The sequence below is a fragment of the Camponotus vicinus genome, unplaced genomic scaffold, assembly GCF_025532165.1.
Source record: "Camponotus vicinus isolate PSW18456_S1 unplaced genomic scaffold, iyCamVici1.0 SCAF_8, whole genome shotgun sequence".
In the NCBI taxonomy this organism is placed as follows: Eukaryota; Metazoa; Arthropoda; class Insecta; order Hymenoptera; family Formicidae; genus Camponotus; species Camponotus vicinus.
The window spans coordinates 7,837,971-7,851,542 of record NW_028141980.1 but is presented as its reverse complement, the minus strand read 5'-3'; the positions used below and the strand labels follow the sequence as shown (position 1 = coordinate 7,851,542).

General features: G+C 34.4%; 1 protein-coding gene across 16 annotated transcripts in view; it reads right to left on the bottom strand.

Annotated features, from left to right (window-relative positions):
- Window positions 1-13,572, bottom strand: part of Cac (calcium voltage-gated channel subunit cacophony) — a 176,519-nt gene that overhangs the window by 39,138 nt on the left and 123,809 nt on the right. For 15 of the 16 annotated variants that reach the window (XR_014440209.1, XR_014440210.1, XM_083107199.1 and 12 more), the window contains 9 exons: window positions 13,481-13,540; window positions 12,753-12,854; window positions 10,101-10,313; window positions 9,518-9,945; window positions 9,060-9,367; window positions 7,604-7,723; window positions 6,796-7,359; window positions 6,254-6,599; window positions 5,657-5,821 (listed from right to left, as the gene is read on the bottom strand). Coding sequence is in view for 14 of the 16 variants with exons in the window: in XM_083107199.1 (XP_082963325.1) it covers window positions 5,657-5,821; window positions 6,254-6,599; window positions 6,796-7,359; window positions 7,604-7,723; window positions 9,060-9,367; window positions 9,518-9,945; window positions 10,101-10,313; window positions 12,753-12,854; window positions 13,481-13,540 (2,306 nt within the window). In the remaining 2 variants the exon portion in view is untranslated. The remainder of the gene's footprint in view (window positions 1-5,656; window positions 5,822-6,253; window positions 6,600-6,795; window positions 7,360-7,603; window positions 7,724-9,059; window positions 9,368-9,517; window positions 9,946-10,100; window positions 10,314-12,752; window positions 12,855-13,480; window positions 13,541-13,572) is intronic. The other variant, XM_083107198.1, reaches the window with a different exon arrangement.

The window sequence follows — 13,572 nt, the reverse complement described above, 5'->3', positions numbered from 1 at the left end:
TTCATCAGCACGACCCTCTTCCCTTCCCTTCCCATCCGACGAGAAGGGAAGAAGTGGCTCCGTTTTTCTTTCCTTTTTCTCTTTCACGCCGAAACTCTGTGCACCGATACATGAACATTCTGTGCTGCACAATAGATATCGTAATAACGGGGTCAAACTTGCATCAGCAAGATTAACATGTTGGAAGACGAAACAAAGTGTGCAGTGCGCCTTGGAATCGGTCTGTGCCTTCAGATGTAATTGACAAATCTAATTTTATAGTCTCCAATCTTTCATCGCGAATAATATATCGTATATAAAATAATTCTGGAACGCGAAATTAACCCTGCTGAAGCAGCCTCACTCCCTTCATGCTATTTTATTTGCTGTAAAAATTGCATCGAATGCAGGAAATAGCCAAAGTAAAATTTTTTGGAGTAAGAGTATAAAATGAAGATAAGATTTTTAAAATAAATTATATGTATCACGTTCAACAATGATTTGCAAATCAATGTTTAAGTCAGCTTATTCGTGTGTCACGAATTGGTACACAGTTTTAATCGCATACGGTATGTCTAATAAAGCACGAGATATACAAGGTGTACCAAAAGTCTGGAAACGGCCGAATATTTCATAAACTATGCATTTTAAAAAGAAATGTTTCAGACAAAAGTTGTATGGCTTGAAGGGGGCCATAAGATGGTGTCATTGGTTTGATCTTGAAAAGTCGTTTGACGGTCAAGAAAAAACATAGCTGTTTTTATGAAAAAATATGGAATTTGCAATTAACAATTACATTTTTTTTTAAAAACAACTATGTTTTTTCTTTACACCAATTGATACCTCTCATTATTTTGTACATAAAAGTATTAAGGTAAGATAATCGAAAAATGAATATTTTACTAGATATTTTATGGTTTATGTAAAATTAAAATATTATTTTAAGCCCCATAACTCGAAAAGTACTCAATGAAGAAATACTTTATTATAGTGTTTTGGAAAGCTCTCGAGATAAGTTACAAGAATAAGTAATAAAAAATAGGGGATTCCATTTAAAAAATTGAAGGTGACCTTCACGTGACCTTCAAACGATTTTTGAATGTCAAACCAATGACACCATCTTATGGCCCCCTTCAAGCCATACAACTTTTGTTTGAAACATTTCTTTCTAAAATGCATAGTTTATGAAATATTCGACCATTTCCAGACTTTTGGTACACCCTGTATATGAATTATACATATGTTAGAAATATAGTAATGAATGCCATCTTATATTCGAACAATGGGGAGGATATCTCTTTTTTTATACATATGTCATCGTTAACTTATACGAATCTACTGGGTGTGTGTAAAAATATATACTTAATGAAATGTCTGTTTTTTTATATTCCTGCGATTGGTCTTTCAACGAATGTGATGCACATGTCAACTGTGTGTACATGGATATACCAGTACCATTATATGCACTTTGTGTTATACACCTTTTTAATTGACTAACATGAGATATCTTGATCATACTGGTATAATTAATAATTAATTCTTTTCATCTTAATTGGCATTAATGGATAGTATATCGGGGATCTTCTGAATGATGGATACTGCCGGAAGCAACGACAAGAAGAAAATTGTTTAATATTATACAAAGAATCTTTTTTTAAGACAAATTTTTCTCTTTAAAATTTGTAAAAATTTTAAATAATAAGATAATAAAATAAATAATAAAATATACATAAAAAGAGAGATGTATAAAAATTCTTCAAATGTTACACATAAATCGAAACAATATTATTATGATGTATATCACTGATATTTAAGAAAAATAAAATAAAATCTAATTCTAAAATTCCAATGCTACGTTAATTGATAAACATTAAATACACTATTTAAGTTTATTGGATTAAAAAAAAGTAACGCATAAAATTTCAACGAATCACGTAGAACTTGATTGCCTTTTCATAGTATCTTTTATGCGTCAAAATTAATTCTCTTCTTATCATCATCTTCCACGGAGTCTGGACTAGAAGTTGGATATATACGAATCTAAGTGTCTCTAAGGAAATTAGTCGCGAAACTGATAAAGATTGTGATAAGAAGATAAAGAGAGAAACGATTGAGAAGGAAACGTAAGAAAAACAATCAAAAACAAAGGTATTTAAAGTAAGTAAACCTCCGGAACACAAAAAGAGTGCAATTCAATTAACGAAGGGATCGTTAGGAGGTTACGAAACTTCGTTTCTCGAAGTGCTTACATCTTTTTGCAATCTGTGTCTTTTCTTTTTTTTTTTCTTTTTTTGAAGGGAGGAACGAGGAAAGGGTAAAACGTGCGGTCGCCCCGTGCAGAGTGTGTTTTCTGTCACTGTAAAACACACACACACACACACATTCAGTGGATATCTAATGTTGTTGCTGTTTTGCTCAACTTCTAATAATTGGTCGATCTGTTTCGGGCTCAGCCAGCATGCGACACGCAGTCTTGCACGTGTGTAAGAAGAAGTGCGTGACACCTAATATGTATATACATTGTACATCGCCATTCGAACGAAGGCAATCAATTACAATCGAGTAGCGTCGAAGATTGATTTTAATTTGCGTTATATTATTTCACAATTATTAATTCTCTATTTTAATAATTAATTATTAAGTAAGTATATTAATTATTATGAGACTAGAATAATCAATCTTGTGATTTAAAAATAAAGTGACACATCTAGAAGGGAAGAAATTTCCTTTTAACTAGTCGAGTCCCAAGTTTGTTATTCTAGTCGTGAGAAATATATTGACGGATAAAATAAAAATATTAAATTTTTTTATGCCACTATTTCCTTTCTCTTAAAATTTCAAAGTGCTATCGTTTCGATAGTAATTCCAAAGTAATAATGAATATTGTCTCCCCTCGTTCGCGCAAGCGTTCGAGCAAAATATGTGAACACGTAGTATCTCACTTGGTATGTGCTCTCAAGACCTGGTGCAGTGCGTGTGCAAGTGATCTGAACATTCCGTGTTTTCTTGTCTTTCTTTCAGGCAAACCAGTCCGATCGCAAATCATATAATCGGGCGTGAATTAGAATCAGCGCATGTGTGTGTCTAGATCTCTAATTCAACGAGTCCGAACTCAAGCTGTGATCTCGTTCCAAAGAGAAATGAGGGTAAAATATCTATCTCGTGCGTTCTTAAACAACCTGTATAAGTTAAGGGAACTGGGAGGCAAACGAAGAGATCTAGAGTTGGGTTTCAGAATTCAGTTCACGTGATTAAAAACGTGCGCGCGCGAATCCGGCTACTTTTTCTCTTATCGATTCGCACTCGTTTATTCTAACAACAAGTAAATGAATAAAGAATCGGAAAAGTGAATCAAATGAAAAATTTCATAGAGAAAAATTGGGACAAAAGTATCTAACTCCCAGTCGGAAAAACTAATGATAGAAATAAGTTGAAGAAAATAACATTCGGCGAACAAGTTTTTTATTTAAAACCCAATGAATTTAGAACCCGAATATATACATATAAATTCCAAATTTACCTCGCTTAATTAATAGTGACATATTAATGGCAATTACTAATCAAGCGGGATGAAATTTAGAACAAAATAAATGGAACATAACGTGAAAACTTTTTTAAAATTAGCAGTTATTACTTAAAATTGTGAAACATTTCCTAATTATTTTAATCATCTCATAAAATCATTAAAAAATTACTATTACTCTTGTATCATTAAAAATTAGTAGCTTTATATAGCCTTATATTTTCTAATGATTTCGTGAATCACGACTGCACAATAAATAAACATTGAATAAATAATATTTTTAATAATTATTTCTTAATAACTACTAATTTTTTTTACATTTCTCTCATTTAACCAAAAATTTAATTACTTGATTTAACATTAATATAACAAGTTCTTTGAAACGTTATTTGAAAAATCTGCCATTGTTGCATTCCAAGAGAAAAAAAATAAAAAGTTAAAAGGAGTATTTTAAAACAGCATGTGGGCTCGCGTGCAGGACTCGTAGACGTCAAGAAGGTGCAATCTTTTCCGACACCTTGGCTTTCTAAGTCATTTCAAGCGAGGTTGAGGTGCAACACGACTGCCTCACTTTACTACCAGTTAAATCATGGTATTAGCGAGGCGAACGCAAAAATCGAACGCACGTCGTGTTAGTATCTGTGTGTGTAATTGTGGATATCACATTGATGTTCAAAAACATGTTCCCTTCGCACGTTTTCGAATATATCTACTTCGAAAACGAGGACACAGCAGTTTTTTGTTAGCCATGCAATTGGTCGAACGAGGGATCAGAAACTGATTTTGAGATAAGGAAAACGAGTTTAAAACAAAGTAACCGAGCAAAGAAAACATTCTCGCCTTATTGATCCTCAAAGTATTAAGTATGCAATAAAAATATCTACAAATTGTTATAAAAATTATCATACAAATTGAGGCAATATTAATTTTGCTTCACGATTTTAATATTAAACGTAAGTCTTTTATAAAAATTCGCTCAACACTTTGAAGATCAAATACCGATAATACTTGCAAATTTAATTCGTTGAAAATATACTGAGAAATTAATTAAAATAAACATAGAATAATGATTAAATTAAATACACGACTCATCAATTATTGAAGGAAAGAAGGAGAAATAATATGAAATCGTTAGTCGATTATCAGAGATGCAAATAAATGTCAGAAATAAAATAGTAAAAGTGACACGGACAATATATATCGCTCGAGAAAAGGAGAAATTTTGCGAGGGCAAGTTCCAAGAACAGGATAAGATAAAATTCGACATAGCTGTGTACACGTATTGATATAAAATACAAGGGTGATACAGTTATACAAAGAAAACGATTAAAAAAGATCAGCAGGCAAGAACAACAATGTCCTCGTACGTATATATAACGTATAATGTGATATATAAATATGGTACAGTCATTCGTAGTTTTTTACGTACGCTGCGTTTTTAGACGCGACATAATCTCGTTTATGATATCGCGTATCTTCATTATGCTAACAAGAGAGGATACTGTTTGTCGATTGGTTAAAGTTGCCGATAGATCTAACGGGTCTTACGCTAAAAGAATGCATGGACGTTGAAAAGAAACTGGGAACGATAAGTATCGCAGGACTCAAAAATACGTAAATGGATGATATATATCGCAGCTCCAGCAAGATTGAGATCTATAAGTGCGCCGAATTTTTATCCATAAGTTAAACACATATCAGATATATTGTATTTAATTATAAAAATATTAAAAAATATTTTTTATATTTTTTATATTAATATTAAAAAATATTTTTTGCATTAGGAATATTAGCTAAATTTTAAATGAATAATAAAGAACATTTTCTACTCGATTGATGCGTACTGAAAAATAATAATTTGCACTTATGTCCCCTTCTTATTTAGAGCCGCAACATGAGAAACCGAAAACAAAAAGTTTCAAAATTATATAAAAATTCTTTTGAACTATTTGATTTGTGTTCAAAGGAATTTTTAAACATAATTTTTGTTTTCGATTGATCTCATGGAAGGGATGCGTATTTCAGGACTCTTTCTTTTTTCATTATCCGCATTTTCTATACCAGAGCTGATCGGGGAGAAAAATTTTTTAATTTGATTAGCGAAATTCTCTTTAGAGAAATTTGAATGCAGAAGAGAGACTATGGGACACTTACCTTCATCATAAGCAGTATCGTATTCAGTACGATGAGTATCATGATAAAATATTCAAACGGTGTGGATACGACTATCCTCCAGATTTTGTACTTTACGCTATTCCGTTCCTTCGGCATGTACCTCTCGAGCGGACGAGCTTGTATTGTAAAGTCTATACAAGATTTCTGAAAGATTAACACAAAATTATTAACACTTGATACAAACAAAAAGATAGATTCTTACGTAATCGCATTATTTAAAAAACATTTGGATGAAAAAGAAAATTAAAACAACTAGGACATTACAAAATAAATATAAAAAAATGTATGTGCCTTAGAAGAAAAATTTGTAATTAAAAAAAATAAAAATATATAATATATATTTAATATAAAAAAATAATTTTATATCTCTTATCGATGTAATAATTTTATATCTTTTTATTTTGTACGCAAATTATTTTTTTTAACCGTTAGAATTTTAATTGTTCCATGGAACGACTTCGCGTTATCACTAATTTAAATTTTTATATCGATTATCAATAAAAAAACATGGAGTATACTTCGATAAACGAATTCAATACGAGTAAAAAAAAAAATGATTGACTTGCAGGACATCACCTGATTTTTATCAATTTCACCGTCCTGTAATTCGGCTTCTCCCTGCTCCTGAAATGTGATGATAATCAAGGCCACGAAGATGTTGACGAAGAAGAATGGAAAGACGATGAAGTAAACGATGTAAAAAATGGACATCTCAATGCGAAAGTTTTGGATGGGGCCCTGGTCCTCGTACGTGGCCGCCATCGAGTTCTGCAGAATTTGCGGCCAGCCCTCGCCGGTCTGGACGGCGAACAGCGTCAGCATGGCCACCATCACGTTGTCGTAGTGAAAGGACTGGGGTTGCCAGCTCCGATTCCTGGGCTCCGGCAGCATGTTACCTTCCTCGAAAACGAAGTATTGACCGCTGTTGCGAAAACAAAATTAGTCTCTCCATTTGTCTCTCCCCTTTCCCTATTCATGGTTTAGAATTATCTTGGTTTCGATCGTTATTATTAAATATTCTAATATTTATTAATATTTAATTAATTTATTAATATTTATTGATGTTCCCATTTACTTTTCTCTCGACAAGTAAGTGGGACAATTGGTAGCATACTCACTTGCAATCCTTTTTCGTATACTTGCTCTCGTCGGTGCAGTAGAAAAATTTACCATTGAACAGCTGCACCGCGATCACGGCGAATATGAATTGAAACAATATGTACACTATAAGAATGTTAATGACGTTCTTGAGACTGTTCACCACGCAGTCGAACACCGCCTTGAGCTTCGGCACGCGTTTTATCGTCTTGAGTGGCCTGAGCACTCGCAGCACTCGCAGCGATTTTATAGTCGAGAGGTTCTGGCCGGCCGAGCTGCCGGTCATGTCGAAGGCGAACGACACCATGGCGCATATCACTACGACCGCGTCCATAATGTTCCAGAACTCGCGCAGATACGAGCCCGGATGGAGTATGATGCCGAGATCGATGATCTTCAGCACCATCTCGATGGTGAAGACACCGGTGAACGCGTAATCGAAGTAATTGAGGATCTTGTTCCTCGGCGCGCTCTCCGAGACGGGATCCTCGGCGGCCAGCGCGATACTCGACAGCGATATCACCACCATTATAAAGAAGTCGAAGTACCGAAGGTTCACGACCCAGTGGGCGGCTCTTCTTACGCTGCGAACGAAAGGTGGCGTTATTCGCATGGAAAACAACAATCTTGGAACAACCAACAAATTATTATTATTAATTTAAATAATTAATTATTAATTATTGATTATTATTGTCGTAAATTCTGATTTCTTTCTCGAAATGAAGATATCGAAACATTGCGATTGTTGATGAGAAATATTTTTAGTGTCAACTGAGCTTTTCAATTAATTAGAGAAAATTGGCTAATTGACTGGAATGATGAACTTACGGATTCGTAGGGGACAGTATAAACATGGAGGAGTATGGCAGCATTGGTTTTGGTCCCGTGTCGTCATCTTCATCCTGCCTCCTCTCTTCAGACGGTTGGTTATCACCTCTTCCATCTCTGCTGAAAAAACGACACATCATTCTCCATTTTGTATTTCTTTTATCGGCATTTTGGTCTTTGTATTTTCTAATTAATCTATTATATTATTTTAGTCTTTTTTTTCTTATTTAATAATTATGACGAAAATTATTAATCATAAACGGAAATATTTCAGTCAAGAGGAATAACTCAATGCAAATTTTATCAATGAGTCTCTTAAATTTTTATTCTTGACTCAAAGTTGCCATAAAATGTTTTTGCTAATTAAGAACATTATTTCGTATTTAAATGGAAAATAAAAACCATTTCGTACTCTAAAAATGATTACACAGGCCTGTGAAATTTGAGCTTTTGTCAGTTACAAAAGCAGAGTAGATGAATCTGATAGATTTTGTGACGCTGAAAACGAATCTGGCCGCAGAATTTCCCCAGCACGTCATGTTTTTGAGTAATTTGTAGTTGAATGATCCAAAAATCGCTATTTTGGCCAATTTCATGAATTTATTGTGAGTAAACCAAATTTTTTGAAATATTTCTGTCAATGGCATCATAGAGCACTCACTTTCACCTTTCAAATCCACTTTCGATTACCGCCGCACGATTTTTTTTCGCTCAGATATACAAGTTATAAGACCGGTCATGCACAGGGATCCAATAAGCCATTCTAAATCAACCGTGCCACCTCTCTATCTCACTACGAATCAAAATTAGGGTAAAAACATACATTTTTAAATACCTTCTGTCACCTTTTGAAATTAAAAGTGGCGCATCCAATATGGCGAATAGAATCACAATAAAAAGGCATAAAATTTAGAAAAATTTATCAAAATGTGTAACAACTGTATTAGATATTTCTTTACAAAACTTTTTTGGGCAACCGAACCTGACATATGTCAGTCTTTTCAAGTTTCAAGATGATGGATCTACCATATCGATGTCTATGTAAATTTTCTTTAACGTAAATTTTCTTATAACTTCATACTTACATATCTCAGCGAAAAAAAATCGTGCGGCAGTAATCGAAAGTGGATTTGAAAGGTGAAAGTGAGTACTATACGATGCCATTGGCAGAAATATTTCAAAAAATTTGGTTTCCCCACAATAAATTCATGAAATTGGCCAAAATAGCGATTTTTGGGCCATTCAACTACAAATTACTCAAAAACCTGATGTGCTGAGGAAATTCTGCGGCCAGATTCGCTTTCAGCGTCACTAAATCTATCAGATTCACCCACTCTGCTTTTTGTAACTGAACCTCGCAGGCCTGTGTTATTTGCTATAAATTATAGTTAACACGACAAAGTGACAAGAAGAGACTTTTGATAAATGACGGGATGAAGAGAGAAGAGAAACTTACAAATTCTGGGTTGGACTTGGAGGGCAGATTTCCACCTTCGGTGCGCCACCGTCTCTGGGCTTTTGCAGCGACTCGATCTCCTTCTCGAGCTCCTGCAACTGCTTCTCCTTATCTTCCTCTTTCTGTTCCTCTTCGGCGGCGCTTAGTTCCTGCGCGTTCGCGAGATTGTCGACGGCGATAGCCAAGAAGACATTCAGCAGAGTGTAGTTGCCGAAGAGTACCAGCACGATGAAGTAGAGCGAGTAGGCCATGCCCTGCGACTCGATACCTTGGTACATCACTTCGTTCCAATCTTCTCCAGTCAAAATCTGTGTCAGCAGCATCAGTTATTATACAAGTAGAAGCTTTTTCTTATGAAAAGATTAAATCTAATTTTGTTCTATCATACGTTCGGTATCTACAAATTGAATCTCTCTTAAATATACATTAAAATCGTAGTAACAATCGGTTGTACTCACTTGGAAGACAGTGAGTAGTGCGATGGGAAAGGTGTTGAAGTTGGTGGGCGGCGTGCCTTTTTCGAAATTGAACTGACCGCCGAATAGCTGCATACCGAGCAGCGCGAATATGAGGATGAAAAGGAAGAGTAGGAAGAGAAGAGAGATGATGCTGCGCATCGAACTTAGCAGCGATATCACGAGGTTCCTTAGGCTCTTCCAGTATTTGGTGACTTTAAAAATTCGCAGGAGTCTAAGGGCACGTAGGACGGAGAGGCCGAAAGAGCCGGACTTCAATGCGGACCAGATCACCTCGAAGATCGAGCCACAGATGACGATGCAGTCGAAGCGATTGAAGCTCGATTCGAAGTATGTGCGGGGACCGAGCGCGTAGACCTTTATAAACATCTCCATCATGAAGAGGGCCAGGAACACAAACTCTGCGAAGACTGCGAATAAAAAGAGATCGATTTTCAAAGAGCACCTTCTTTAGACTATTACAAATCTTGAATTCTTGGAAACGTTTGCTACGTTTGACACTTGATAAACTCGGGAAGCTTTTAAAAGGACTGTTAAATAAAATAACGATAGAATCGGAACTCACAGAGGAAATCGGTGAGCCATTTCGGTTGGTCGTAATGTTCGACGGCTACGCAGATGGTGTTGAAGAACACAAGGACGATGACGAACCAGTAAAACTCCTGCGACTTGACGGAATTGCGTATCCAGAACCTGAATCTCTTTTCGGCCCGCCAGAATTGTAGACACGTGCCCTGCTTCTTTACTTTCGACTTGAAGTAGGAAGTTCTCGAGAACCCTATAAAATAGAACAAATCTCTTCAAGATCATATCAGAAATCTTCACGACCTTGCTAGGATGTGTATTACAGACCAGTCGATTGTTAATTGCATCATATATATGCTTTTATTTTTTATTATATAATTTTTGTCCAATTTTAAAATCATTTCTATTTTTCCTACACGTTTCTTACTAAACTATTTCTGCTATTGGACCCAAACATCGTATGATTTAAAATATTACGATCTATATAAACTCAAAGTTTTTTCAACTTTAAATATTGCAAATGACGATATTCTTCTAACAATAAGTCTACTTCGAAAATCTATATCGCGAGGAAATCTGGCAATTATATAATTATTTTATACATCGACTGGAAGAGAATTAGAGGATTTAACTTTTCTTCGATAAAAGATGGATATAAAGATATAGAGATACATAGTTATAATACTAAATTATTCTACCAAGCAGATACGATTATATATATATATGATGATGCGTACATTCTGGCTACTCAATCTCTATATAACGTCGACAGACTAGTATCTATCCAACCTATCTATCAAATTCTAGGGACCGGGATTCCTAGTATGTACTACTCAAGGGATTCAATTCCTCACTCGATAATACTAAATATTCTACTGTTTTGTCAGTTCATTTTAACTAGCTGAGGTTATAGCTGTATCAGTCAATAATAAAAAAATTAATTCATATTTTATCATCACATTGTACCTAAATACTTCTGCCGGAAACATTCGCATCTAATCGTTTTATCAGAAATCATTTTACAGAAAAGAAGAGAAAGATGATTACAATTATATTATTTTAAAATAAAATTTTATTAATAGAAAAATGTATATATTTAAATTAATAAAGAAAGAGAGAGAGAGGGAGAAAGTAAGTTTTTATATCTTTTTAAAAAATGTATTATACTAATTTTCGTAATTCGATTGTTTAAATTTATATCTTTTTCAGAAATTTAATTCGAAGCAAATTTTGTATATTTTTGGGCGATCGTGCGAATGTTCTCGGCGACAAAGAAAAGATAATATTTATGCATCGTCACGTCAATCAATAGAAGCAACACTTAGAAAACTAAAATAAATTAGCTATCGAGTCCTCAGGTTTGTCTCTTGCGCAATGTCCGTGTGATTTCGAATGATATGCATCGGCCATAATATCAGCAGTAAATCGATCCAAGTAATTACATGGAATACAATACTTTTCTCTACCACGAATAACCAGATATTGAATTAATTTTTTATTGTTATTCTTCGAAAGCGTATCAATGTAATTGTATTTTCGAATATTTTGAGCAATATATATTCTGAAAGAATGTATCATTTAATAAGAGCAGTTTAAAGCTATCGGAAATTATATCTAAATACCAGTCATATTGTATCTATATGTTTTACCGCGAGAAAATTAATTTTTGTATGTACAGTGCGCGTCAACGATCCTGTCGTAGGCGGGGCAAGGGGAGCGTAGGACTGGTCACTGCCGCGCTGCCGGCTGATTGGCCAGTTCTACGCTCCCCTTGCCCCGCCTAGGACAGGATCGTTGACGCGCACTGTACATGTCCACAGGTGACTATTGATACATCCTGTATACGCGCATAAGTGCCAAACAAATTAATTTACTAAGCAATAGCCCGTGTCTCTAATTATTATATAAAAATGTGATACGCACAATATTGCTTGTACATGTGTGTATTTACCAACCATAAAAGAATCTTTTACAAATAAAAATACAAAAATAAAACAGTTACACGAATAAGATTACGAATACAGCCTTGTTTTATGTAGGTCTTTACGAAAAGTCATGGCATTCACGGTTGTAGTTACCTTTGAGCTTTTTCTTAGGCACTGAAACAAGAGGAGCATCTGATAGCGTGTGTTTAGAATGTTCATCGGCAAAAATTATGGGAAAGGATCGTTCTTTTCTTTCCCTCGCGAAAGGGAGAAATCAGACAACGTAATCCACAAAATATTAAAGTCGATGAATATGAAAATACGCTAACGTGCCAATAAATAGAGTAAAGTTTTAGAACGAGATAAAAAGGGCCAAAATCTCTCGCACACCAACGATTTCCCTTACATGAATTTCCAAGGTATCGCAATATATTTTTCTACATTTCTCAAATTTAATATCATTGTTTAACTAATTTTAACATTGGTTTGCAAAATTTTAACGTTGATTATAATTTTCGTTAATCCGTTTTTTTTTTTTAATTTATCATCAATTAAGTTTCTCCATCACTTCTCTTAATATTATTACAATTTCTTTAGGAAATCGTTGATCATAAGTTCTGACTACTGAGAAATCGTGAAATCTCTTACTACTTGAACTTTGTCTCGATTTCACAATTTTGCGTTTGTTCGAACACTCTGAGAAAAAGTCACAACTCGAATGAACAAGAAGAAGAGAATACTTGTCGGGTTGGCAAAATACAACTCACCATCGTCCTGGTCGTCCTCGCCCTCCTCCTCCTCCGTGTCTGTACTCTTGCTCTTGCCAAGATTTTTCAGTTTCTTCTTCTTCGCCGCCGCTCTTCTTCTTACTGCGTACAATATATGAAGAGATATTAAATTGTGCCAATTATAACTTCGAATAAATTACGCCACTTAATTAATCTTTTATCGTCAGCTATTGAAAATATGTAAGTTGTACACCTGTTTATCCTCGAAAGAAGTATCAACAGGTACAAAAGAATGATATTTACATAAAATAAGAAATGTGGCAATATAATATGTCGTCACATTTTTTTAGTTTACAGTCTAATAACATTGTGAAAATCGTAATGTTATAAATTACTTATATTTCTTACATTTCTTCAGTAACTTTGACAGATCATAAAGTCAGCAAAATAACGAAATATTACTAGTTAAAATATATTTATATGTGCCGTATGCAAATGTCTCATGGAAAATAGAGCTTATTGCATAATATAAAAAATGAGGATTGTGATGTTGTTTTTCTATTAATTAAAATTATTTCCCGCTAAGAAAAATTCTATTCGATTGCGTAAAAAAAATGTGAGCGAGAGTATACTTATAGGAAAGCATTTTATATAAATATGCACGAGCACGTTTCGGAGATGTAGAGCTCGTTTCGCAAATCTTCTCGAGAGTGCAAACTTTAAAAAAGTGAATATTCATGATATCAATCGTTGTACGTTATATGAACCTTCTAATATGTGCATTTTCTCCTCTTCCGTGGTTCTCTCCTCGGCAAGTATCACCTCCTCTGAAAAGTGAACATTACGTATTAATAGTAAT